General features: G+C 58.8%; 2 protein-coding genes and 1 non-coding gene across 4 annotated transcripts; all 3 read right to left on the minus strand.

Moving 5' to 3' along the window:
• Window positions 1-3,478: 3,478 nt before the first annotated feature.
• Window positions 3,479-8,605, minus strand: LOC138681801 (ciliary microtubule associated protein 1A-like). Of its 2 annotated transcripts, XM_069769715.1 has the most exons (6): window positions 6,766-8,605; window positions 5,765-5,965; window positions 5,443-5,544; window positions 4,958-5,079; window positions 4,391-4,531; window positions 3,479-3,573 (listed from the first exon to the last, which is right to left on the minus strand). In XM_069769715.1, the coding sequence occupies exons 1-6, from the start codon at window positions 6,995-6,997 to the stop codon at window positions 3,487-3,489; spliced, it is 885 nt and encodes a 294-aa protein (XP_069625816.1). In that variant the 5' UTR covers window positions 6,998-8,605; the 3' UTR covers window positions 3,479-3,486. The 2 variants fall into 2 exon arrangements, with proteins under 2 accessions (XP_069625816.1, XP_069625815.1); XM_069769714.1 differs by lacking the exon at window positions 3,479-3,573 and having other exon boundaries at window positions 3,960-4,531; window positions 6,766-8,590.
• LOC138681854 (small nucleolar RNA SNORD45) lies at window positions 8,180-8,264 on the minus strand. Its single transcript, XR_011322054.1, has one exon. It is a non-coding gene; the product is annotated as a small nucleolar RNA SNORD45 (small nucleolar RNA).
• Window positions 8,606-20,155: 11,550 nt separating the features above from the next.
• Window positions 20,156-26,219, minus strand: LOC138690847 (uncharacterized). Its single transcript, XM_069811964.1, has 12 exons — window positions 25,846-26,219; window positions 25,043-25,104; window positions 24,436-24,589; window positions 23,924-24,180; window positions 23,449-23,534; window positions 22,945-23,033; window positions 22,736-22,859; window positions 22,216-22,339; window positions 21,641-21,769; window positions 21,187-21,332; window positions 20,774-20,899; window positions 20,156-20,222 (listed from the first exon to the last, which is right to left on the minus strand). The coding sequence occupies exons 1-12, from the start codon at window positions 26,210-26,212 to the stop codon at window positions 20,156-20,158; spliced, it is 1,731 nt and encodes a 576-aa protein (XP_069668065.1). The 5' UTR covers window positions 26,213-26,219.
• Window positions 26,220-26,534: the final 315 nt, after the last annotated feature.

Raw genomic sequence — 26,534 nt, forward strand, 5'->3', positions numbered from 1 at the left:
CATCGGAGCAGCCAGGCAGCAATCCGCTCACCTGGCTGGCGGCTGTAATCTTTCCGCAAGTCCCGAAGTTCTGAGGACGTCAGGGACCGGGTAGTTTCCGCTTCCTGTTTAAGTTCCCTCACTCCTTCCTCCAATTTCCTTACCGAAGGACCAGCTTCTAGATCAAGCCTTTCCTCTTCTTCTTCTTCTTCTCTCACTAATCGATGGTATGGACCCGTTGATCTCCTTGTCCACTGCTTCCTTTTCACTACTGGGGCAATTACTGTAGTTGTTGTTGTTTGGGTCCCTATCTCGAGCATGGTGTCCTCAGATGCAGTCTGGGTCCCTGCCTCAACCATGGTCCTCTGACAGTGTTGAACTATGGCTCGGTAGGCATAGGCCAGGCCCCAGTACAGTGCGAGAAGCTGCTGGTTTTCATTGGGATAGGCAAGGCACCCTTCTATCAGGTGGCGCGTCAGTTTGCCAGGGTTACTTGCCTGTTCAGATGTAAAATCCCAGATTATGGGAGGTGATAACCGTCCTAGGAATCTGCCCAAATCCTTCCATATACCCTGCCACCCAGGCACTGGTCGCTTGAGGGCACATTTAAGTATTGCCTCACCTAAAACTTGCCTTCTCTTATACCAGGACGAGACCAGATTCCACAATACCCATAATATGCCACCAGTATTAATTATTAGTATTAAACAGCTTACATAAGGGTGAACAAGGACCTCGGGAGCCTGCATAATAAAACCATTCACATCAATGCCTGGTAGGGAGAGGGAGATGTGTTCCCTCATCTCCTCCACAAGATAGCTCCCACAACACAGGAAAGCCATCAGTGCCAGGACAAAGCACATAGACATTATTTGTATTAGCACGTTCCCGCGTTCCTTCATTCTCCCCACAAGATAGCTACCACAGCAAAACAAAGCCATCAGTGCCAGGACAAAGCACGCAGCCATTATTTGCATTAACATGTTCCCAAACTCAGCAAGCTAGAGATAAGCAAGCAGCTAACAAGCTCCGTGACCTGCACAGGAGCTTGCCACTTAATAGCTAGCTATAGAACACTTAATGCAAAACTGCCGTTGTCTTGCCCCACGTTGGGCGCCAAAAAGGACTGTGGTGGGTTGACCCTGGTTGGATGCCAGGTGCCCACCAAAGCCGCTCTATCACTCCCCCTCCTCAGCTGGATGGGGGGAGAAAATATAACAAAAGGCTCGTGGGTCAAGATAAGGACAGTTTAATAAAGTGATAGCAAAGGTTGCGCGCGCGTAAGCAAAGGAAAAAAACAAATGATGTTATTCTCTACTTCCCATCAGCAGGCGATGTCTAGCCACTTCTCGGGAAGCAGGGCTTCAGTACGCGTAGTGGTTGCTCCGGAAGACAAAATGCCCCCCCCCTCTTCCGTCTCCCTTTACTTAGCTTTTATATCTGAGCTGACGTCATATGGTATGGAATATCTGTTTGGTTAGTTTAGGTCAGCTGTCCTGGTTATGTCCCCTCCCAAGATCTTGCCCTGCCCCAGCCTGCCATTGAGGGGGGGCAAAAATGTTGGAGAGACAGCCTTGATGCTGTGCCAGCATTGCTCAGCTGTAGCCAAAACACTGGTGTGCTATCAACACCTTTCTAGCTACTGATGCAGAGCACAGTGCTATGAGGGCTGCCATGGGGAGTATTAACTCCATCTCAGCCAGACCCAATACAATACCATCGTAGACAAGTCGGGAGGACATCACTGACTTCTGGGATCAGTCGAGGGGCTGAACATCTCTTCTCCCCTCCACCCCCCCAATGAGATGCCTACTGGGTGAGATTCGGACCCTCAGTTATACCGAGTACTTCCCCAGGAAACTCAGAAATCTCTGTAGAGTTTTTCCATAATTTAGTGTCCTTGTAGTCGACTGCCTTATTATTTGCACGTGCTTTGCAGACAGTGTACGTATCACCGGCAATCCAAAAGAACCTGTACTCCTGTTGCTTTAATAAACTGTACTATTCATTAAAATCTAGCCGTGATAGCTCGCTGAACGTGACTAAATTGAAAGGACAGTGCACTATTAGTGCATCTGTAATCGTGATAGTTCAATAAATCGAACGTGACCGGACTTAGAGTGCTGAATTGGGCATCACTCAGAATCTAAGCCTGGCCGCCCCCAGCCCCTCTGATATCTGAGGACAAGCTGGAATGCACGGGGGTTTATTTTCTGCCAAACTTTGTTACGCTTTAACGCAACAGTCCCCTTGTCACCATTACTGTGTCACCGTGTCACCATCACTGTGTCACTATCACCGTCGCCGTGTCACCATCACTGTGTCACTGTCACCATCACCATCGCTGTGTCACCATCACCATGCCGTGCAGTCTGATGGAGCGAGCGAGTATTGCTCACGCTTATGAACCCCCCCAGCAGGCAGGATGCCTTGGCATGGGCTGCGTCAAACAGCCGTGCTCCTGGGATGCAGCCGTCACCTTGGGCTGCAGGTTCCTCTCTTGCTGCTCTCCCTGATGATCCGCACCCCGGCTGCGTCCCTCTTCCCGGGCCACTTGCTCTCCCCGGACACCTGCTGCAGCTCTCCCAGCCTGCGCAGGCTTCTGTCCAACTTCCCCAGAGGGGACGGAGCCGTCGTCGTCTGCTGCCGCATCCTGCGACTCTCCTGCTTGGCTTCTCTCATGGAAGCAGAGCGCTGACTCCCGGCGCCGACGTCGTCTCATCACGACGTGCCCGTCTGCAGGCTGCTGCACCATGCAGCCCTGGCGAGGGCCAGATCCCGCCGGCAGCTGGGCCATGAATCGGCATTTTCCTGGCCACGGTGGCCAACACCTCCTTGCAGTCAGGCATGGTCTTCTGTGCTCCCGCTAACCTCCACCCCTCCTTCTGCGATTTTTGTCTCCTCCATCAGCTCCATTTACTCTGTCTCCATTGATGATTGAGTTGTCCCCTCCCTCTGGCCATTGGCAAGCGGGGCAGCACAGGAGTCTTTCCTGGGCCCTGAGCAAGAACGTGCACTTTTATAAGGTGACCCGGAGGACGCAACCGTCATCATGTCTGTTGGACTCCTTCTCCCCAACTGTCGTCGTTCTGGGGACTCGCCTGTGCTATTCAGCCCATGGCGAGAGGTCACGCCGAGCGGCTGTGTTTCTGGCTGCACCCTGGAGAGAAGCCGCCCGCGTGCACTGAAATTGGGGTGCCGAGGTGGGCTGTGTCCTCGGGGGCAAGCCTGTGCCTGCGGGACGCTCGGCCGTGGGGTGAGAGTGTGTGGGGAAGGGCCGGACTGCTTTCACGGGGCAGCGTTTAGCTGCGGTCAGGTGAAACGGTGCTGTCAGAGCCCTCTGCCTTGCTTGCGCTGTTGATCTCGCTGCTCTCCCCTCGACCTCATCTTGCAATGTCTGGCTGAGGCATAGACACAAAATGGGGACGGCCCATCGTCCTCACCCTCGCGCACCCCCTCTCGCCACAGCTGAAGGTGAACAGACTAGACCTTTGGGGGTATGTCGTTTTATTGCAGAGATAGTAGAGGGGTTGTGTAGAGGGAATGGCGGAGTCCAAAAGTGGGAGCAGGGGCCTGGGGCTTGATCAGCGTCACCTGGAAGGGGAAAAGCGAGAAGAAAAAAAGGTGACCGTGGTGCCTTGTTCGCAAGAAGACTTTTGTCTTCGGCGAAGGCCGTCTGGCATAACAAGTTGATGGCCGTGCATTTGCCGTTTGCCGTGCATTGCTGTGTGCGCGCCCGGGCACTTTCAGCTAACTCCCCCTGTGCCAGTGGCACACCTGATGGAAACCTCCTGTGTGATCAGGACATTTCTAAGGGTCTGCTGCTGTTACTGATTGGCATTTCTCCCTTTTTGGAGAGGCATATAAAGGCAAGAGAAAAAAAAAAGAGTTTAGGGGCAGGTAAAATCCATCCCTCGATTGTCTTCAGGAGGCCGCTCAAAGCAAAGAGCTTGAGTTTGACGCAAAATGGAGTGACGTGCCCGCTCCGTCTGGCAGGGCAAGCTCATGGCTGGAGCTGAGCTGGCACTGGCACTTGCTCCAAGTCCAGAGCCCTTCTAGCTCCAGCCAGACTTTGCTAGACACCCCTGCCCTCCCAGCTGATCCCCCCTGCGTGAGAAGGGTCTGCCCTTGGCTCTGCTTGTGCCTTCTGCAGCAGTGTGTCCTCCTGAAGAGCTTGTAATGTGCGAGCATGTGTCACCATTGAGCACCTGAGCTAGTGCAGAGGCAAAGATGTGTTCTTTGGCCTCACTCTGCTCGGCTTTGGGCCAAGGCAAGGGAGCAGGCCTGCTGTCCTGCGGTTTGTCGCTCCAGTAAGGTGGTCTGGAGTTCTGAGAAGCCCCGTTGGAAGGGGGAGATGCTTAAGGGCTGGTTGTTGCAAAGCAGGGGAGGAGATTTGGGCAGGCTGCCTTACCTTTCCCAGGCAGTAGTCTGCCGGTCCTGGCTTCACTGTTTTGTCACCTCCAATTCCACTTTTGCTTCCCATCGTGTACACGGGAGCCCTTTTCCTGTAGGTGTCCACTTCCACCTTGGGGAATGCAGCAGGACCTGGCGTCTGTAAGAGAGGCAGGGAGGTTGTTGGGTACAAAAGGCAGCAAACAAGAACAACAAAAGTTGATTCTTGCCGGGTGCCCACGCGGGCTGCGCTAGTTGAGCTGGCTGGCCAGAGAAGTGGCGTGAGAGGCACGGAGCGATTGGAACAAGGGCCCCTCCTGTTCCCCTGCAGAGGCAGATTTCGCAGAGGAGAGGGAGATTCCCATTACTGCCGATGAGTTTTGCCCCACCAAAACTGTTAGTGTTGGAAAGCGAGGGACTGCGGGTGTCGGCGTTGCTGTTGGCAGCAGGAGAGCCACGGGACCCATGGCTCCTTGGGTTTTGCTGCTGGTGCAGGGAAGTGGGCGTGAAGAGAGGCTGCAGCAGGAGTCAGAGCCCTCCGGCCCTGAGGAGAGCAGCTGCGAGACAGCAGAGAAGCGTAGCTCACCTTGGCGAGGTCTTCAGCAAAGCCGTTGTGCTTACTCTTCCCTTTCATGGAGTAGCAGGGGCTGGCGTGGGTGTAGGCTGTGTTGGGTCCCACCAGCCTGGGCAGGGTGTAGGTGCCAGGACCTGGAAGGGGAATGGGAAGAGAGCGTGTGTGAGTCCGGCAGGGAGAGGAGCAGCGCCTGGGTGGGAGAGAAGCAGCCTGCCAAGCCTGCTGCGAGGAGCTTGAAGGATGTCTCGCCCCTCTCCCAACGCCTCCGTCTTTTGTCACACGTGGCGTGTGTCGGCAGCTCCAAGCCCGAGTTGCCGGTTCTTTTGTGGGATGGGAGAAGCTGGTGCTCCGGGACGTCAAGCAAGCTCGTCAAGAGACTCTTGCGCCCTGCTGTGTAGGCTTTTCGCTAGGCCTGTCAAAAAAGCTGCCCGGCAGGTTTTCCCTGGAGGACACGCGGGCTGGGCTGCAAGCGTGTGTATTTCCCCGAGTTCCCTTACCTGGAGTTTCATTGGTTTTGATGGCCTTGTGCCGGAAGGCCATGGACGGCACCGGCGCGCATTTGTAGAGGTGTTGGTTGGCCTTGTCGGTGGAGTAGTCACCTAGGGAGAAGCAGAGAAAAGCAGGGAAGCTGGGCTCTCTTCCTCAAGCCAAAGAGGAAAGGTCAGGAGGAGGTGCTCAGCCACGTTTGCCTTCTGCCTGGAAACCTCTGAAGCTCCTTCGGGACGCGAGCTGATGGTTTTGTGCCCCGGTAGCACAGGGCAAAAAGGCAGGCGTGCTGCTTGTGTCGCCTGGAAGAAGTGCTGGAGAAACGGTACTCACTTGGTCCAGGGGTGACCTCGGTCGTTATCTTGGGAAGTCCGCCCATGTGCTGTGCCGGAGCCACGTACTTCCCGTTCCTGGTGATGGAGGGCTGGACGTAGTACCGAGGGCCCGGAGAGCAACTGTCTGTGCCAGGAGCTTTGGCCCTTTGGAAAGTGTACGCAGGGGCTTTGGTTTTGGTGGGATTGTGAACCAGGTAACCTAGGAAGAAAAGCCTGTGAAAGGACACCTGCCTGCAACTCCATATTTAAAGCTAGTTTCTAAGTGGAGTAGCTGGAGTTGCCGGCCACAAGAATTTCCCTTCCTGTGTGGTTTTTGTCCTCCAAGAATGATACCGGCAGGCCAATACAATGGTACAATGACTTCCGGCAAGAACAGTGTAGGCACTGTGCGATTAATCAGAATACCACCAAAATGCAATTGTTATGAAGTATTAAATCCCCAAACCGTTGCTACGCTAACTTAAAGGAAATGTAAAGATCGCCTCTGTCACGTTTTGCTTTCCCGCAGCCCAGTGGGAAAGAAATTGAAACCTTACTGCTATTATGGGGGAGGAGAAGAAGAAAGTGAAGGAGAAGAAGGTGGTGAAGGAGAAGGTGGTGTTGAAGGAGAAGAAGAGAAGATGAAAATGGGGGAGAAGAATAGGAAGAGAAGATGAAGTAGAATAGGAGAAGATGAAGAAGGAGGAGAAGAAGAGGAGAAGAGAGCAGAGGAGAAGAAGAAGAAGAGAAGAAGCAAAGGATGAGGTGGGAGCAGCAAGTTCGGAGCAAAGACAGAGAAGAAGCTTCCTCCTGTGCTGCTACGGCCACCTCTGTGCTCAGCAGAGTCCGGCAGCTCTTTTCCCGGGCTTTCCCCGGAGCAGCCTGAGCCTTCCTCTGGCCCGCCTGCGTCCTTGCTGCAGCTGAGAGCATGGAGGCTTGGAGCAAGGGGGAACGGAGCCGTGGCTGCTTGACCCCGGAGGCAGCGGATGTGGTGCACCCCGCTTGCGACAGTGGTTTTACCTGTTGTCCCGGGGATTGAGTACTTGGGTCCCGGGCTGGTGAACTGGGCCATGATGGGGCCGCGTGGGCGATGAGGTCTCCAGGTGCCCACCCAGGCTCCGTCCACATCGGAGGCAGCTACCGAGCCTACTATAAGAGCAGGAGAGTTGCCGAGGGGCTTCCCTGGCGGAGACCCGGCATGAAACCTCCCCGGGAGGAGCAGCAACGCTTCACCTTTCTCTATCTTCGCCATCGGACTGGGTGCAGATGAGCTTGTCGGCCGCTGCAGCTCTCGGTCGCAGAGCACGGCAAGAGCGAGGGCAGGCAGCGATCGCGCAGGAGAGGTTGTGGTCTCGGCTGCCAGGTGGCCTTGGGGAGAGGCCTCGGCTCGTCACGGAGACGCCCAGTGACGTCATAGAGCTCCGGGCGCCTGTCGTATGGGCTGTTGCATCATACGGCTGACGGGGAGCTGGGGACGTCCAGCTGGCAGGGCCAGACCTTGATGAGGTCTGCACGGCAGAAACACGCAACGAGGGAAAAACTGATGTGATTTCTGTGTTTAATCTGGCAGCCTTGTGTTCTTATACTGTTGGGCTGACCTAATAATGTGAATGTAGCTTTGAACACCTGGAACTTCTTTTTCGTGTCCTATTTTCCAGGCGTCCCTTAATCTACGGTTTTCCTCCTAGGGAGGGTGAGTCGGGCCCGGTGTTAGTCAGCAGAATTTGCTGCTGGGGGCTCTCAGTTAGCGAGGTTTAGGAATACCTCTGTGGTGCCGCTTTGGGGAGTTTCTCCCTGGAAATCGAGGCAAGAGAGCCCTTTCCCAAGGTGCAGAAGAAACCGCGTAGACTTGCGTGTACCTTCTAGGTCATGCAAGTAAAGCGAGATGCCAGCCAGAGATCGGGAGTGTGTTCACATTTCTCCCCGATAAGTCAAATGCCCTATTTTTCATGGGTTTCTCACAGGAATAAGAATCGTGAGCGGGCACAGAAGGGTTTCTGTACCGGGCCTGGCTGGGATACAGGTAATTTTTCTGTCATCGCACCCTGCACGGTGCTGTTTTCAGCATTGACAGCACACCGATGTTTAGCTACTGCTGAGCAGTGCTTATGCAGAACCAAGGTCTTCTCTGTTTCTCACTCTGCTGCCCCAGCGAGCTGGCTGGGAGGGGACACAGCAGAGACAGCTGCCCCGAGCTGACCGAAGGGGTACCACGGATCCATACCACGTAGTGTCACGCTCAGCAAGAAAACCGGGACTGGGGGAGTCTTTCCAAGGCAGCCATTGCACCAAGATGGCTGGGCATCTGCCTGCTGGTGAGAGGTGGTCGGTGGTTGCTGTCACATCAGTTGGCTTCCTTTTTTATTCCCTGCACTTGTTAAACTGTCTTTATCTCGACTCCCTTAGGTCACAGCCTAAGGAAACCGGAGCTTCCTGGGTCTCAGAGTAATTCTAGAGCTCAAGTGGCGACAGACATCAACTCTAGATCACACAGTACATGCCAACGCTCATCACTGACCCAAGAAGACATGCTCCTCCTGTCCTACCCAAGGCTTTCAAGTCCAACACACTTTCTTCCTAAAGCAGGACGCTACCTTATTTACTTGTAACACCATTCCTACGTTCCGTGGGATGGGGCTACAGGTAGGTTACGCAAGCCATCAAGCCACTGTCTGGAAGCACCAGAGCCTTTTGGGTACTGTTTGTCACCATGGTTTGCCTGAGAAGGAAACTAAAACACAGAATAGACGGCGAGAAATTTAACCTGCCATGGAGATAGCTACAGTGAACAAGTACGATTTTGTGCGTTACAAAGCATCATTTTTAAAATTCAACCCTGAGTTTTTCAAGTGTCAACCCTTATTTTTATAATGCAAGCCTCAATGTTAGGGCAAAAAGCATAAATTTAAATTCTGGGGGTGCAAACAGTCATTTTTAAGGTCCAGGCCCACATATATGGAGGACAAAACCTAATTTATTAGTTCCAAGCTCCATCTTTAAGGTTCAGAGACTCATTTTAAGGGCCCAGAGCATCATTTTTAAGCCCCAAAGTCTGATCTGGAAGGACCACAGCCTCATTTGTAGAGTCTAAATCCAAATTTATACAGTCCAAACCCTTATTTTTACTTTCCAAACTCTTAGTTTTGCCTTCCAAAGCCTCATTTTAGTTTCCAAAACCTTCACTTTTAGGGTGCAGAAGTTCAGGGTTAGTTTGCATAGTCTCATTTTCAGGGTCCAAAGCCTCTTTTTTAGGATCCAGACAAGCATTTTTAGGGTGCAAGCTGCATCTGGACTGTCCAAACCCTCATTTGGAGGGTCCAAAGCCCACTTGTAGGGCTCAAAGCCTCAGGCTTAGGGTCCAAAGCTTTGATTCGAGGATTGAAAGACTTCAATTGTAGGGTGCCAACCCTCATTTTAAGGTACAAACTCCTCACTTAGGGCTCAAAGCCTCATTTCCTTAATGTCCGAGGCATATAATGAGCATCCAAAGACCCAGCTGTAGGGTCCAAAGCCCCGTTTTAGGGCCAAAATCCTTGGTTTCAGGCTTTAAAAACGGCCCTTTGGAAATGCTGACTCATATGGGCCCTAGCAATATGAAAGAGGGGGTCTCAGCATGCCCGGGCCCCCACTGCCTGCGGCTGTCTGAACCTCTCCCAGCTCTGGCTGGGAGACAGGAGTCGCCAGGGGGAAGGGGGTACTGGGAGGAGGTACTGGTCCGGCCAACTTGGGAGGGTCCGTACCAGTCCCTGCGCCCTTGTGCTCTCTCTAGTTAGTGCACGACAAGAAGAGGGTGGAAGAAGACCTCTGGCAGAGCCTGCCGTACCTGTGGGACACTCAAGCCACCTTGCCAGAGGTGGCCATCAGGTTCATCGGTGGGCCACAGTCCCCAGGGTCCCTTTTCTGCCAGCCTGGCCCCAGTCCCCACCACCGCATTGGCAGCAAGGTCTTGCCGCATGGCACCCGAGGAACCTGAGCAGGCAGAAGCTGCGGGAGACCTGCGACGGCGAGGAGGGGCTGGTGGGGCAGGGGACGGGGCCTGGGCAGGGTGCCATGGTCTGGAGGGGACTCCTGGGGGTCTCTGCAGGCAGGGGGGGGGTCATGTCTGCTCTGCTTCCTTCTCTTGCAGCCCTTCTGCCCTTGGCAAAAGACCCTGAACTCTCGGTCAGGACTCTCGCAGCGGAGGCCATCTTCATCCCGATAAGAGAGATGCCAAGATCAGGATGGAGCCTGCAGTCACTGTGCTGCTGGCCCCTGCTGAGCCCTGAAGAAGTGAAATCCTCCTCTGGAAAACAGCTGTATTTTAACAAATTATTTTTTTTTAATAAAGCTGGAACAACAAGCCCAGTCCCATGCTGTCCTTCCCACGGAGAACACCCAGAGCGTGCTGAGCAGACAGTGTCATTCCTGGCTTGTGCTGCTGCCTGCAGGACAGCAGACCAGGACCCAGGGTGTCCTTGCGGCAAAGCCCCAGCTGCTCCGCTAGACCACAGAACCCGGAGAGGAGGAGGAGGAGGAGAGAAGCTTTAGCCCAGCCTGCCTCTCCTGAGACATCTCAGGGCACCCGTACTCTGCCAAGTCGGCAAATTGTCGTTTGCCCTGGCATCAAACCCCTCTCTTTTACAGGGGAAGGGTGCTGGTTTGGGCCGGGATAGAGTTAATTTTCTTCACGGTAGCTGGCACGGGGCTATGTTTTGAGTGGGAACAAGGGGTTATACCAGATGTCCCGAGTGGGGACAGCCCAAAACTACATAAGCCAAGTGGGGCAGGAGCAAAACTGCCTCCAGTCACCTCGAGTGGGAATCCGGCAAAGCTGTGGCTGACAGAAAGCTGACAAACCCTGGAGGCAGGAGAAAATGTGGGTCGCATGTGGTGTTCCCCAGGGCTCAGTACTGCGGCCGCTTCTGTTTAATATCTTTATCAACGATCTGCATGAGGGGATGGAGTGCACCCTCAGCAAGTTTGCCGACGACACCGAGTTGGGAGGGAGGGTTGGTCTGCCTGAGGGTAGGAAGGCTCTACAGAGAGATCTGGACAGGCTGGATCGATGGGCCGAGGCCAATTGTACGAGGTTCAACGAGGCCAAGTGCCGGGTCCTGCGCTTTGGTCACAACAACCCCACGCAGCGCTACAGGCTTGGGGAAGAGTGGCTGGAAAGCTGTCCGGCAGAAGAAGACCTGGGGCTGCTGGTTGACAGCCGGCTGAATACGAGCCAGCAGTGTGCCCAGGTGGCCAAGAAGGCCAACGGCATCCTGGCTTGTATCAGAAATAGTGTGGTCAGCATGAGCAGGGAGGTGATTGTTCCCCTGTACTCGGCACTGGTGAGGCCGCACCTCGAGTCCTGTGTTCAGTTTTGGGCCCCTCACTACAGGAAAGACATGGAGATGCTGGAGCGTGTCCAGAGAAGGGCAACCAAGCTGGTGAGGGGCCTGGAGCACAAGTCTTACGAGGAGCGGCTGAGGGAGCTGGGGCTGTTTAGTCTGGAGAAAAGGAGGCTGAGGGGAGACCTTATCGCTCTCTACAACTACCTGAAAGGAGGTTGTAGTGAGGTGGGTGCTGGTCTCTTCCATCAAGTAACTTGCGATAGGACAAGAGGAAACTTGTCCACCGGACAAGCCCACCAGGACTGGACCCCTCGGCTGACCAGACACCTCGGCTGACTGAACCAACGCTGGACAGACCCAGGACCGGTGAAATCTTTCTCTCTTCCTTTTTCTCTCTCTGTCTTCTTCTCTCTTTCCTTTTCCTTTGCCAAAGTCCCTACACCTCATCCGTTTCAAGATAGAAACCGTTGACCAAGTCTGAGACTAAGAGTAGATGCAGCCGCCCCTAGACCCTTCTCTGAGGAGGAGTCTGGAAAGCAAGGGGGTCTGCTCTGAACCTCCTGACTCAACGGCAGGGATCTCCTTATTCCCTCAATTGACGTATATGGTTACACGGTTTACAGAAGTAGTCTTATGCCAGTTCCTGTTGTGAGAAACCCTGCCACCTACTACCACGCCTCCCCAGTTCAGTTGGCTTCTGTCATGAATAAAATCTTTAACCGATCGTTTGGTGTTGCTTCGCCTTAATTTAGCCCGAGAGAATTTCAAATTAAACACGACTCCCTGGTCTGTCCAGTCTGGGTCGTGACAGGCCCTCACTGCTCGCCCCCCAAAATCACGCGCCTATCTAACCGAAATCTCCCTTGCCGCAACTTGAGGCCATTGCCTCTCGTCCTATCTCCGGCCACCTGACAGAAGAGACCAGCACCCACCTCACTACAACCCCCCTTCAGGTAGCTGTAGAGAGCGACAAGGTCTCCCCTCAGCCTCCTCTTCTCTAGACTAAACAGCCCCAGCTCCCTCAGCCGCCCCGGTGACGCCCCGGTGACGTGGGTGCCGAGGGCTCGGGCCCCCGCCTCGGCACTTCGCAGCCACCCCTGTGAGGCGGTGGCCGCCTCAGAGCGGGCGGCAGGTGGCCGAGGGCGTCCCTGCCCGTAGTCGGGGCGCACGCGGGCCAGCGGTGCTGATGTCACAGCGGCCACTGTGACCCGCGGGGGCAAGCCCACAAAAAGGAGCGCTGGGCACAGGCCGCCCGTCAGTGCGACCTGGTGAGGTGAGGAGAGGGCAGGGGAGGGACGGGGCTGGTGCGGGGCTGGTGCGGGGCTGCCGAGGGAGGAGGGGGGCCCCAGGCCTCGGGGCGCTGGGCCTGTGCTGCAAGCTCACCCGCCTCTGGCTTCTCCCTCGCCCGCGCCCCGCTTCTCCCTCAGAGTCAGCAGAGGAGCATTTGGAGGAGACGCCCGGCGCTGCTGGGACAGGGACTCTCCAAACGCTCACCGTTGACGTGCGCCATGTCCGCAAGGAAGCAGAAGGCCCCCGACTCGATGGAGCAGGGTGAGAGCAAAGTAGCCCTCCCGCGGCGTAGCAGAGGGCTTGTCGGGGCGGCCGGCGTGGGGCCGAGAGCGGTGGCAGGGGGAGGCAGGAGCTCCCCGACCACCCCGGGGCAGGGCCCCTCCTGTCCTCAGCCAGCGGGGCCCAGGCTGGGCAGTGGGCACCTGCTGGGACCCCCGTGCCTGCAATGCCCCCTTCCTCTCCAAGGCCTCCAGCCCTGCCCGTCAGCCAGCTCGGCAGGGGCAGAGCAGGCCCTTGGGGGCAATCCCTCAGGGACGCTTCCCCCGGCCCCGCAGAGGTGCTCATTCCCAGTGGCGTTTGCTCTCTCCCCTCCAGCATGCCTGCTGTGTCGCCGGGCAGAGGCTGACCCGGCTCTCTGCGGGGCCAAACTGGAGAAGCGAGGGCTCTGTGCCCACGTGTTTTGCCTGGTGAGTTACGCCGGGGCTCCCTCCAGCTTGCCGACAGGCAGTCCCTGCCACGCTCTCCTCAGCAGCTCCTCCTCTTTTCTCTGCTGCAGCTTTTTGCCAGCGGGCTTTTTCAGCGAGGGGGCAGGGAAGCAGGACTCATGGGATTTCTCCCCGAGGATATTCGATGTACAATCGCGCAGGCAGCGCAGAAGGTGAGCACCTGACAAGACCGGGGAGATCTGTGCCGGGAGCGGTTTGCGGGACCCTAGCCTGGATCCGAGAAAGAAATCCCAGCCCTTCCGGCCGGCTCTGGGGCAGGAGTCTTGCTCCCAGCAGCTCCACAGAGGCTCCAGCACAGGAGCCTCGTCCGACAGGCGCATCTGCGGGGTGTGACCCAGCAGCGGCCACATCCTGCGCCCTGCCCGGAGGCGTGGGGCTGGCCGCGGCGGCCCTGGGGCTGCCGCTGATGGGGGCTGCTCTGCTCTTTCCAGCACTGCTTCGTCTGTGGCGAGAGCGGGGCCGCCATCTCCTGCCAGGAAACAGGCTGCCACCGCAGCTTCCATCTCCCCTGTGCCGTGGAGGGTGGATGCGTCACCCAATTCTTTCGGCTCTACAGGTAAGGGCAGCTGGCCCCCACAGGAGAGGCTGCTTGCTTTCAATCCTCTTCCTGCCAGCATCAGCCAAACAGGGAAGGAACCCGCAGTGACATTTCAGAACAGCCAGTCTCAGGCATAGCCACAGCCAGACAAGATCTGGGGCTCCTTCACACCTCGTCTCCCCTCCTTGCCGCCCCCCGGGGAAGGAGCCAGCGCTTCTCACCTCGCCCATCCCTTTCCTCTTGCCCCCAGGGCCTTCTGCTGGGAGCACCGCCCAGAGCAGGCAGTGGAGGCGGCTCCGGAGGAGAACACCATCTGCCTCATCTGCCTGGACCTTGTGGAGGAGAGAAAGTCCTACGGCACCATGGTGTGCCCAGCGTGCAAACACGCCTGGTTCCACAGGGGCTGCATCCAGGTAGGAGCCGTCCCCTCGCCCCCGGGATTTGCTCACCCCCGGGGCACGGCAGGCGCTCGGCAGCACCAGGGCCTCACTTGTGCCGCTTACGTTTCTCCTCCTGCAGGGACAGGCTATGTGCGCCGGCATTTGCTTCCAGTGCCCACTCTGTAGAGATACGGAGCACTTTCACTCGGAAATGCTCACCATGGGGATCCGAATCCCCTTCAGGTTGGTGTCCTTCTGGCCGGCTCACAAGACAGGAGGCTGCAAGCGCTGTGCCGCCCCAGGGGCTGTCCTTCCTGGCCCTCCGCTGTCCCGCGAGTCTGGGCTTCAGCTTCACGGAGGAGCTGGAAACAGGGCGGGGGGGGGCGAGCAGGGACGCCTTGCATCTCCCTTATGCCGGGGCAGCAGGGGCTCATCCGTTTTCCTTTCTCCATCAGACTGCCATCATGGGAGAACAGGCGTGCATACGCAGAACTAGGCGAGAGGCACAGCCGCTGCGATGCCAGGGAGTGCCTTTGTCCCGGAGGCAGGGAGCAGGCAGAGCAAGAGGGGTAAGTTGCCAAAGCTGCACCCCGGGGCTCTGTACGGGAACCCTGTCTCGCCAAGGGCTCGAGGCGCAAGGACCGAGACCGAGAGCTCGGCCGGACAATCCCGTGCTGCGGTCACTTTGTCCTCACAGCCATGAGCACGTTTGCTTCCCCAGGCCCTGGCAACTGCTCCTGTGCTGCTCCTGCGCTGCCGAGGGCACCCACAGACGCTGCTCCGACTTGAGGAGCAGCACGGCCAGCTGGGAGTGCGACGCGTGTGCTGGCCTGGGCACCGGTAAGAGGCAAAGCACCCGGCTGCCCCTGGGCTGGGGCCAGGGGCCAGGCAAGGCCTGGCAGCGGGAGCCCAGGGTGGGCCTGGCAGAGCCTCTCTGCTCTAGGAGGGCTGGGGGCACCGCTCTGGCCTATCCTGCCCCGGGCCTGGGGGCCGAGCCCTTGACCTTCCTGCTTCCCTTACAGCCTCCAGTGCCAGCTCGGAGCTCGCCGGCCCCAGCACTGCCAGCCAGGCAGGATCGCGGCAATCGCTCAGGTCTCCGGAACCGGAGACCAGCAGCCCCAGCACCACCAGCCAGCTGCCATCAGGGTCCTCCTGCGGCTCCCCACCGTCGGAGACCAGCAGCCCCAGCACTGCCAGCCAGGCAGGATCGGGGCAATCGCTCAGGTCTCCGGAACCGGAGACCAGCAGCGCCAGCACCGCCAGCCAGGCAGCATCGCGGTCCTGTGGCTCCCCGCCACTTCAGGGCAGCAGCTGCTCCAGCCCCCCTGGGCCCGTGCGGATGCGAGACTGCTCCCGCTTGCAACGCCGGGCCCAACGTCCCTACAGCCGGCCCGGAAGATGCCATGACAGGAGCCGTGCGCCAGCACCAAGCGCTGAGACCAGCACCCCCAGCCAGGCGGCGCCGGGGCCGTCCCACAGCTCCCCGGCACCCGAGACCAGCAGCCCCAGCACCGCCAGCCAGCTGACAGCGGGGTCCTCCTGCAGCTCCCCAGCGCTCGAGAGCAGCAGAAGCTCCAGCCCTCCTGGGCCCGTGCGGATGCGAGACTGCTCCCGCTTGCAACGCCGGGTCCAACACCCCTACAGCCGGCCCAGAAGACACCGTGACAGAAGCCGTGCGCCAGCACCAAGTGCTGAGACCAGCACCCCCGGCCAGGCGGCGCCGGGGCCGTCCCACAGCTCCCCGGCACCCGAGACCAGCAGCCCCAGCACCACCAGCCAGCTGACAGTGGGGTCCTCCTGCAGCTCCCCACCACCAGAAACCAGCAGCCCCAGCACTGGGAGGCAGGCGGCATTCGGGCCACCCCACGGCTCCCTGGCACCGCAGACCAGCAGCCCCGGCAATGCGGCATCAGGGCCGTCCCAAGGCTCCGCAGTGCTTGAGGGCAGCAGCCGCTCCAGCCCCCCTGGGCCCGACTGTGTGCGAAACATCTCCCGCTTGCAACGCCGGGCCCAACACCCTTACAGCCGGCCCAGAAGACGCCGTGACAGGAGCTGTGCGCCAGCACCAAGTGCTGAGACCAGCACCCCCAGCCAGGCGGCGCCGGGGCCGTCCCACAGCTCCCCAGCACCTGAGACCAGCAGCCCCAGCACCGCCAGCCAGCTGACAGCGGGGTCCTCCTGCGGCTCCCCAGCGCTCGAGAGCAGCAGAAGCTCCAGCCCCCCTGGGCCCGTGCGGATGCGAGACCACTCCCGCTTGCAACGCCGGGCCCAACATCCCTACAGCCGGCCCGGACGCCGCCACGGGACCAGCCGTGCGCCATCCCCGAGCACTGGTCCTGATCCCCCTCCACCCGTACAATAAAGTTGGCCGTTAATCTCTGTGCTGGGACATTCCACGCTCATTCGTCAGCTTCCTCCTCCTCCTCCACCTCTCCCTTTCTTGCGGGGCAGCCTTAGGGGCTGGGCCCAGAGCGTTGTCTTCTCCCTGGCGGTTGGCAGCACCTTCCCCAGACCTCCCTCCTCGCGGGCTGGCCTTGGCCGGCTGCCCCGCGCCATGGCCGTGGGCTTCGGCTCTCTGCCCCCGCCGCCGGGAGGGTGGCCCGGCCCGGCACGGCCCAGTCGGCGCCACTGCCCGTCTCCGGCAATGTGGGCTGTGCCCCCCCCAGCCGGCACGGCCCTCACGGCTCGCCCCCCAAAATCACGCGCCCCGGCCCCAGCGACTTTTGACACGCTTCCACTCTGCCTCCTTCTCGATAAGGCTGTAACCCATTTCCCATCCTCGTTGCCCAGGTTAGTGAGAATTGGGGCAAAGTGGCAAAGCTACTTTTCTTGGAAAGTTGACTTCGGTGTCACGTCTGTCTTTGTGACATGAAGAATTCTGCAGCTTATGTTTCTACAGTAGCCAAAGGCCTTTCCCCGTTCCCCAGCTCCGGGTCCTGTTCTCCAACGTGATTGCTGCTGCACCAACTGAAGGCTTCCTTCTTGCAGAACAAGCCAAGAAATCCTTTTTAAGAGAGACTGCAAACACCTGGTCAGGAACGTGCTCCTCAGAGCTCAGGAGAGCCAGAGCAGTACCTGTTACCGAGGGCTTGAGTCCCGTCATACGCCCTTTAGAGCAAAAAACCCACACGTGCTCTACGGCATCCGTCCTCTCTCCAGCACTGAGGCAGGCATTGAGAAAGCTCGGTCTTGCCCCTGCATCAGCACCTTCATCTCACTCAGAGGTGGGGATACAGCACTGACCTTCCAGCACCAGGAATTGTCAGGTAGGCAGAATGATCCCCCCGTCCATCCAGCGCTGCAATAAAGAACGCCTGCTTTCTAACACTCCAAAATTGAGCCTTAGAGAGTTTCTGAAGGGCCGACTTAACGGTAACAGTCTCAGTTAATCCCAGGAGCCACAGGCCCTGTATCTGCTGCCATCGCCTCCTCTCCATCAGCTGTTTTCCAGTCTCTTCCACCTCACCCCAGCTCAGATGCTCAGGGCTGACGACCCTCAGGGCAGCCGCAGGAACCGCTCCAACCTTGGTTGTGGGGTTGTCCCTGGGGCTGAGCGCTCGGGCCCAGGGCGGGCGACCACGGAAGGGCCCGTGGGCCGTGAGGAATCCAGGTCCCCCCAGCCCATCCATGCTGGGAGATACCTGCCCCTGCCCCTGCCCCTGGTCCTGGTCTTATCCCTCTCCCTCTCCCTCTCCCTCTCCCTCTCCCTCTCCCTCTCCCCGGCTGCCCCCACCCCATCTCTCCTCCATTTCTCCTCAGGCTGCTCAGCCTCCTGCCCCCTCTATCTGTGACTGACAGCCCGCCTCCGGCTCCGCTGATTGGCTCAGCCGTGGCCAATGGCGCAGCTGTTGCCAGGCCGGCAGGGGCAGCCGAGGCCTCTCCTCACAGAGCTGCCCCCGCCGCTGGCGAAGGTGGACGGATGGATCCACGGAGGGATGTCCGTGACTTTTTCTGGGAATGCTGTCCCGGAGCCCAGCCAGAACTAGGGCCGTGCCTTCCCCACCCCGCTCTTCCCCCGCCTTGTTAGGTCTCCTTGTTGCCACCAGCTGGTTCCCAAGGCTGGGCCTGGTCCGCTCTCCTGGAAGCCAGGGCTGTGGCCTTGGCTTTTCGCCCTGCTCCCTCCCCTCGGCATCCTCAGCTCCGCCACCTCAGGGTCACTGCAGCCAAGGCTGCTGCCGACTTTCACATCCCCAACCAGTTCCTCCTTGTTCACCAGCGCCAGGTCCAGCAGAGCACCTCTCCTTCTGGGTTCCTCCCTCTCCTCTGGGTTCCTCCACCTCCGATTGGGTTCCTCCCTCTCCTTCTGGGTTCCTCCATCTCCTTCTGGGTTCCTCCATCTCCTCTGGGTTCCTCAATCACCAGCGCCAGGTCCAGCAGAGCACCTTTCCTTCTGGGTTCCTCCCTCTCCTCTGCGTTCCTCCATCTCCGATTGGGTTCCTCCCTCTCCTTCTCGGTTCCTCTGTCACCAGCACCAGGTCTAGCAGAGCACCTCTCCTTCTAGGTTCCTCCATCTCCTTCTGGGTTCCTCCATCACCAGCACCAGGTCCAGCAGAGCACCTCTCCTTGGTTCCTCCATCTCCTCTGGGTTCCTCAATCACCAGCGCCAGGTCCAGCAGAGCACATCTCCTTCTGGGTTCCTCCCTCTCCTCTGGCTTCCTCCATCTCTGATTGGGTTCCTCCGTCTCCTTCTGGGTTCCTCAATCACCAGCACCAGGTTCAGCAGAGCACCTCTCCTTCTGGGTTCCTCCATCTCCTTCTGGGTTCCTCCATCTTCTGGGTTCCTCCATCTCCTTCTGGATTCCTCCATCACCAGTGCCAGGTCCAGCAGAGCACCTCTCCTTCTGGGTTCCTCCATCTCCTTCTGGGTTCCTCCATCACCAGCACCAGGTCCAGCAGAGCACATCTCCTTCTGGGTTCCTCCATCACCAGTGCCAGGTCCAGCAGAGCACCTCTCCTTCTGGGTTCCTCCATCTCCTTCTGGGTTCCTCCATCACCAGCACCAGGTCCAGCAGAGCACCTCTCCTTCTGGGTTCCTCCAACTCCTTCTGGGTTCCTCCATCTCCTTCTGGGTTCCTCCATCACCAGCACCAGGTCCAGCAGAGCACCTCTCCTTCTGGGTTCCTCCATCTCCTTCTGGGTTCCTCCATCACCAGCATCAGGTCCAGCAGAGCACCTCTCCTTCTGGGTTCCTCCAACTCCTTCTGGGTTCCTCCATCTCCTTCTGGGTTCCTCCATCACCAGCATCAGGTCCAGCAGGGCACCTCTCCTTCTGGGTTCCTCCATCTCCTTCTGGGTTCCTCCATCTCCTTCTTGGTTCCTCCAGCACCAGCACCAGGTTCAGCAGAGCACCTCTCCTTCTGGGTTCCTCCATCTCCTTCTTGGTTCCTCCATCACATGCCAGGAACTGCACTCTAGAAGCCTCCTAGATTGCCTGAGCCCTGCTGGACCATCCTTCCAGCAGGTACCAGGGTGGTTCAGGTCCCCCATGAGGACCAGGGCCTGTGAACGTGAGGCTTCCTTCTTTACTTGTTTGAAGAAGACTTCGGCTACCTCTTCCTCCTGAACAGGAGGTCTCTAGAAGATCCCTGCTAACACTCCAGCCACCTTGGTCTGTCTGCTGACCCTGACCCACAGGCTGGCTCCTGTCCCACCCCAAGCAGGAGGCAAGTCCACCTCCTCGCCTTCCCGGCCGGTCCTTCCCGACGAGCCCGCGTCCCTCCACCGCAGCCCTCCCACGGTGCCATCTACCCAACCACACCTCCGTGGTCACAGCATGGTCACAGCCCTCTAATCCCACGCAGATTCTGGCCCTGCGAGTGGTTCTCCATGCTGTGTGTGGGAGCGTGCGGGCACTTCAGGGAAGCACCAGCTGTGCTGGTTTCCCCGGGAAGGGGGCGAGAGCCTCCTCCATCGTGCTACCTCCGTGTTGGGATGTGCGGGAGAGGGGCTGCACGTGTTTGCGCTGTGGGGTATGCATGGACTTTACTCCCTCCTGCCCCTACGAGCCGTTCTGGGATCACGCACGGGGGGTGTGTAACCCCTTTAGACCATCACCAGGCACAGACCAGTCAGTCCAGCTGGGAACAGCCCCAGAGCCCTTTATTTTGTATTTTTAGGTGGATCTGAGAAGCTGAGAAGCCTCCCAGCCCCTTTTTGCTAACAGCCACTGCTACAGCCGCCGCCTCCGGCACTTTCTACTCTGCTGCGGTACCAGCATCGCGTGCTAGGGAGAAAGAAAGCAAGCCTGTGACCCTATGGACAGGGAGGTGGCAGAGAAACCCTGCAGGTGTCGCTCAGGCCAGCGGTGATGGGATCTGCTTGCGACGAAGCCTCCAGTTGTCTATGAAGAGGGGGAGGCCCCTGATGCCCAAGGCCCTGAGAAGGTCCCAGGTGCAACTGATGAGCCTGGGGCCGAGTCAAGTGGGGCAGAGACCTTGGGGGTCCCGTACAGGGGTCCCCCTCGGGGCAAGGTGTCTTGGGGCAGGACTCTGCGAGGGAAGGACGTGCTCTCTGGTTTGGAACGGGGAGAGGCAGCCATCAGAGGGATCCCTCTGTCTTCAGCCAGGACTTTCACGTCCCACATGGAAAGCCAATTCTAGGTGCCCAGGCAGCCCCCTTGGCTGCCAGGGAGGTCCAGCCCAAAGGCAGCCTCCAGAACCTGCTTCTGTCTCACCAGGGGTGTCAGAGAAATGCCCTCTTTCCCCCAGGGCTGCCCTCGGTGGAGGGACGGGCCTTGCAGCCGGAGAAGCACCATCCCTCTTTGGAGATAGTTACCAGGGGAGCTGCCTCTGCTGCTCCAGCTTCCGCCGCTTGTTCTCAGTGACGTGCCTGAAGATGGTCCTCCGTTCCTGATGCGGCTCCAGCCTTCTGAGGACCTGGGCCGCTCGTGGGGAAAGGTGGCTGCAACAACAGGGAAACGTCATCCCTCAGCCTCTGCCGGAGACCCCGTCTGCCTCTGCCCTCGCACAGCCCCTGCACCCACCCGGTGCCACGTGTACTCAGCCTTTCACCCTGCGGTGAGCTTTGGGTCTTAGCTGCGGGGGTAACCCAGGTCATCCCCGCGTTAGGAGACATCGGAAGGTGTCCTACGCAACCCCAGGATGCAGGGACGGGGGACGCGGACATCCCTGCGGGGTCACAGCCACTCGAGTGCCCCCGGGCTGCGGCCGGAGCCAGCGCACACTTACTCAGGCTGGAGTCTCTGCAGCTGGGCGGCTGCTGCCATCTCCTCTGCTGGGAGAGGGTTTTCAGCCTTCCTCCACCTCCCGCCGACCTCCTTTCTCCTGGGCTGGGCTGGAGGGTGGGGAGCCCGAATGCCTTCAGTGCCGAGCACCTGCCGAGGAGGAGACGCTCTCAGCAAACCAGACGGCAAACAGAGGTGCCGTTTCCCAGAGGACCTCTCGAAAGGAGCCTGCAGCGGGACCTGGGAGCCGGGAGGCTCAGCACCAGCGTGCCCGTCATCACGGCTGATGGCTGCTTTTGCCCCTCGGGTCCTGCTGCCAATCTCTCCCTCACGGGGATGAGCGGGCAAACCCCTGCCCTGCAGCTGCGTGTCAGTCCCGCTCCCACCCCCCCAGAGACCTGCCGCCCCGACAGAGAGGGCCGCTGCTGCTCTCAGCGGTGTCAATTGCTGCCCCGTACCTGGGGCGGTTGTCGGTCCTCCCCTGCAGACCAGGCCTCCCACGCCGCCCATTCTGCCTTTGCTTGCTGTCGCCGCTCTTCCCACCGGGTCTTCACTCGCTCCCACTCTGCAGACAGCTTCCAGACCTCCTGGAGGGGACAGAATCGCAGCAGCAGGCAGGATTAGTCTCAGCTCCCGGCGGGGCTTCCTTCGGGTCTGACCCGTGTTGGTGCCCCTTGCCTCAGCCGGTCGGTCGGCAGCGCTTTGCCCCTAACAGATCGGGGGCCGTGGAGTCACGCCAGGCTCCTCAACTCACGGCAAACACAGCGGAGTGACCAAAGACCTCCACTGTCAACGACCTAGAAAGGACTTGTACGTTCTCCATAGCCCCTGGCCAGAAGAAAAAGCGTTTCATGACAACCCGGGGGCAACAGCAGGCGGGAAGGGTGTGCAGCACCTTCCTTTTCCTGAAGAAGACCTGACGGAGGTGACGATGAATGCACGCCAAGGAACCCTTTCAGGACGGCTCTCTGCACAAAGAGGCTTTTGCCGAGTCTCGAACAGCACGGTAGTTACAGCAAGGCAGAGCACGTACCTGCAGCGCTCTCCTGCAGCCTTCAGAAGACGGGAGCGCAGCGGTGGGGCTGGCTGGAGGAGCTGGCTTCTGCCTGCTTGCCTCCTTCGTCCTGGGGGAGCTGCCTGGACATGGTGGGAGCAGACTGCAAAGAGACACCAGGAGGAGACGGCATGAGCGTGGGGCAGGTGGGTGCCCCATGCTCTCCGTCTGGTATCAAAGCTCCCCAGGCTGGCAGAAGAAGCGGTGGAGGTCGGACCGTTTCCCATGGCAAGGGGGGGGCCTTTCCTGAGCTCCATCAGATGGATGGGAGAGGACTGCGCCTCAGGTCTGCTGTAGGAGCAAGCAAAGTAACGTGGGGTGTGCTCAACCTCCGCTGCCTTCCCCGCTAAGGGGCCTGTGATAGGGCAAACAAGCTCGTAAAAACCATGGGGCACGTGCTAGGGACCTTCCCGAGTCCCTACAGCCGGAGTCTCCAAAGGGGACGTCTCTCCTACGTGGGCGCAAGGGTCCCTTTCATCCCTTCCCACAAGGGTCTCACCTGGCAGAAGGCTTCTTCTCCGTGTCTTGCTGCCTGGTGCCCGGCCCCTGGTTTGGCAGCGCGGGGAGGGAATACTTCATCCGCCTCTGCAGCAGCTTGTCAGGCGCCTGGCTTCCCTCTGTACCTGGGAAAGGAGAAAGCTCTTCAGAGCAGCCCCGTGGGGAGTGCGTTTGAACCGGGCTCTGGACAGCAGGGACCCCTTCCCGTACCTCTTCTGACGCTGTGCTTTTCTGCAACCTTCTTGTGCCAGGCGGAGAAAGCCTTGGATGCCGATCTGCTGATCACCAGGAACTGAAACCTGGAACGCGAATGATGACACAGGCTTGAAGAACAGTGACCTCCTACCCTCTGCAGCTTGCCAGCACTAATCCTCCCGACTGTCGTGCGAGGCGTCGCATCCCTTTTCCTTTGTGGCCCTGCACAGGTTTTAGTGGCAATCTCCCCCAGCCCGACGCTGCCTCACCATGTGCATTTGGTTCTCGCTGATGGCAATGACAACAGGCTGGGCGTGAGAAACACGATCACGATGCCGGGTCACTCCAGGAGAATACACGCATAGTGCCAGCTCAGCATTAGTTACCCAGAAACCAGTTGCTTCACAATTGATCCCTGACTCGATGCCGAATGTCAAGCCCTGACAACGCGTGCTCCTGAGCAGGAGCTGGGAAGCCGCCCGCTTGGCCGGTCAAGGGCTGCAGAGGAAAAGCACTCACCTCGGGAACGCGTGGGCAGGAGCAGCCTGCATCTCCTGAGAGGCGGTCGCTCCACTGGAGACAGCTGCCCCTGGCATCCACAGCCTCTGCAAAGCGACACAGAGCTGTTAGAAGGTTTCCAAGGCAGTTTCCTCTTGGCTCCCAAAGGAAGCAGACCTGTCTCCCGCTCCAAAAGCAAGCCACTTCTCCAAACCTCTCTGCCAAATCCTCCTCCATCAGCGTTAGCCCTTGCTCTGCTCTGGAGAAGCTGCACAGCCAACACTGAGACCGCGCAATAACACCGCTGGGCTTTTTTGTAGGGCAAGGACCCAGAAGAAACTTTCTTTGCTAATGGAGAAGTCAGCGGGGGCAAGCACGGGGAAAGGTGTTTGACTGTCCTGCCACGTCCAGGCTGGCCAACGGCGACCGGGTTGCTCAGCCTTCCTTAGGCTTCCCAAAGACACGGAAGCAGCCCTCAAAACCTCGAGCAACTTACAGTGTGAAGCAGCGCAATCCGGCTGGCCTTCCTCTCCAGCCCTGTGACGCAGTCAGAATAGAACCGCATGCACAGGAGGTCGTCTTTGCAGGACAGAACACCAATGTCCTTGAAGGCGAAGGAGAGGCGCTGCCCGTTCTTCAGTTGGGAAGAGTACAAGAGGACGGTCTCTTGCACGCAGTCCTTCACCACGTGCTGTGGGAAGGAGGTGGCTTGCGACAGCCGCTTGTAGTTCAGCGGCTTGATCTTGACATTGCCTGCGAGGAGGAGGAACGTGGTCACTGTCACAGCAGGCCAAATTTCCACATAAGATTCATAAAACAAAATGCCAGAGGGAAGGGTGCTCACAGAAACAGCCCTTGGGGAGCAGTTAGTTTTGGGGGAGCTCAAGCCACCCCCTGACCTTTGGAGGCAGTTCTCTACTTCTCCCAGCCCTTCCCAAAGAGCCGAGAGCACACATTCCCCCCCCAGACATGGAGGGGGAAAGCGGAGGGTGGCCGCTGCTTTCTTACCAGGGATAACTACTGTGGGGAACGCGAGCTCCTGCAGACACAACACATCAAGCTCCAGTCGGAAGACGGGTCTTCGAACCACATACACCTCTTCTTTGCCCTGGAATTGCTCTTGGAGCATAGCGAAGGTCCCGAGTCCTGCGACCAGGACACCCTGCCCAGGAAAAAGACAAAAAGGCTGATGAGCGAGTACTTCAGAGATGGGAAAAGTGAAAGCTTAGGAAAAGGCCCGTGTTCTCCATTTGTTTTCTTGCCCTCCTCAAAATATTCGCTAACATCCCTTGGCTAGAGAAGATCCCAGGCAATTCCAGCACAGGGAGGGAATACCCCTGGGACTGATTCCCAGGGATTATCCTTGGCATGGCACCGGCATAATCACCTGCCTCCCCGCTCGGCCTCTCCGCTCTGACCACAGCGAAGGGTGAAGCCCTATCGTGTGCTGAATGCTTTCTCAGACTAGATCTGGACTTGGTTTCTCTCCTGGTTGACCAAGAAGCAGCTCTGGGCACATGGGCTTGTCTCAGTGTGCCGCCACGATGCTCAGGGAGGGCTCGCTTCCCGGGGTCCAGGCCCTCCGGGGCAAAGGGGGACCAAGACGCCAGCCCACCTTGTCCTGCTTCAGCTGTCCCAGGATGTACACAGACACAGCATCCCAAATAGCCACAACCTCTGGAAAGCAAAGGAAAGAGGTGTTGGGCTCCGGGCCAGCCAGCTCACAGCCTCTGGGCAAGCTCCTCGCCCAGGGGTTGACAGATGCCGGCGTCCGCAAACAGCCCAGGCAAACGCGGCCACGGCTGCGGAGCTGGGCTGTGCCCCAATTTCCAACTGCCAGCCTTACTCTGCTCCCGGGGCAGGGCTGGGGTACAAATGGGGATGTGGGAAGGGCTCAGGACCGGGGCTGTGGCCATCTAACCCCCAGAAAGCCTTGGCACCCCAGAGCCCAGGATGTGATCTGCCAGCCTGGTGGCACAAGGGGGTCCCACGGGGAGGACGAGAGGTTCTCCCAAAGGAGACTTTGTTCAAGGGAAAGGGCTGATTTACAGCACAGGCATTTCCAGCCGGCTCGCGAGAGCCTTGTGGGAGGTGTAGCTGTCCCCCCCAGCCCCCGGGATGCAGAAGCCCTTTTCATCCCAGAGCCAGAACCCCACGAGGGGCCAGCTTCCAGGGAAAGCTGGCCCTGCATGGCCCCCCTCGCAAGGGGACGGAGCCATTCCCATGGGAGCCTCGGGGCTCCGGGCAGCACCAGGACCTGGTTGCCACATCGTCCCCCGAGTCCAGTGGGACCCCCAGGCAGGGCTCTCGCAGCAGCCCCCAGCCCTGTCCAGTCACCCCCACAGCCCGGCAGCTGCAGCTTTTTCCAGAGGCCAGCCCCGGTGCGACCCCTCGGGAAGGAATTCCCAAACCCCTTACCCTTGGTGGAGAGCTGCAGGAGCGTGGGGAACAAGCTGCTGAGCTCCAAGCTGATGGCCATGGTGCAGCAGCCCTCCATCGCGCCTGCCGCTTGCCCTCCGCTCAGGGAAAGGGATGCTCTTCGCAGCTCCTCGCCCAGAACTCCTCTCCGACGTGCCCCTGCTGCTCTGCCGGTCACAACGGGGTCCCCCCAGCGCAGCCCCGCTGCCTCCCGATCCCGCTCCTGGCTGTGGAGCAGCTCCGAAGCGCAGCAGTGGGGAGCCCCTGAGCAGTGCCCAGCAGCGCCCAAGCCTCGCCGGGAAGTGCCAGCAGCGCTGGGGAGACCTCCCTGGGATGCGGGGCATCCCCCTGTGACATCAGCCCACATCGTTTGAAGGTGCATGTCGTGGTTTAACCCCAGCCAGCAACTAAGCACCACGCAGCCGCTCACTCACTCCCCCCCCATCCAGTGGGATGGGGGAGAAAATCAGGAAAAGAAGTAAAACTCCTGGGTTGAGATAAGAACGATTTAATAGAACAGAAAAGAAGAGACTAATAATGATAATGATAACACTAATAAAATGACAACAGTAGTAATAAACGGATTGAAATGTACAAATGATGCACAGGGCAATTGCTCACCACCCGCCAACCGACACCCAGCCAGTCCCCAAGCGGCGAATCCCTGCCCCCCCCACTTCCCAGTTCCT

This window comes from Haliaeetus albicilla, chromosome 24 (genome assembly GCF_947461875.1).
Source record: "Haliaeetus albicilla chromosome 24, bHalAlb1.1, whole genome shotgun sequence".
Classification (NCBI taxonomy): Eukaryota; Metazoa; Chordata; class Aves; order Accipitriformes; family Accipitridae; genus Haliaeetus; species Haliaeetus albicilla.

Coding starts and splice junctions, on each gene's coding strand:
- LOC138681801 (XM_069769714.1), bottom strand. CDS start 6,997: ATGGCGAAGATAGAGAAAGGTGAAGCGTTGCTGCTCCTCCCGGGGAGG. Junction 5,545..5,764: donor CGAGGTCACCCCTGGACCAA/GTGAGTACCGTT, acceptor GCTTCTCCCTAG/GTGACTACTCCACCGACAAG. Junction 4,532..4,957: donor TTGCTGAAGACCTCGCCAAG/GTGAGCTACGCT, acceptor CCTCTCTTACAG/ACGCCAGGTCCTGCTGCATT.
- LOC138690847 (XM_069811964.1), bottom strand. CDS start 26,212: ATGTGGGCTGATGTCACAGGGGGATGCCCCGCATCCCAGGGAGGTCTC. Junction 23,034..23,448: donor CCTGCCCACGCGTTCCCGAG/GTGAGTGCTTTT, acceptor TTCGCGTTCCAG/GTTTCAGTTCCTGGTGATCA. Junction 21,770..22,215: donor GCTGCAGGAGAGCGCTGCAG/GTACGTGCTCTG, acceptor TGTCCCCTCCAG/GAGGTCTGGAAGCTGTCTGC.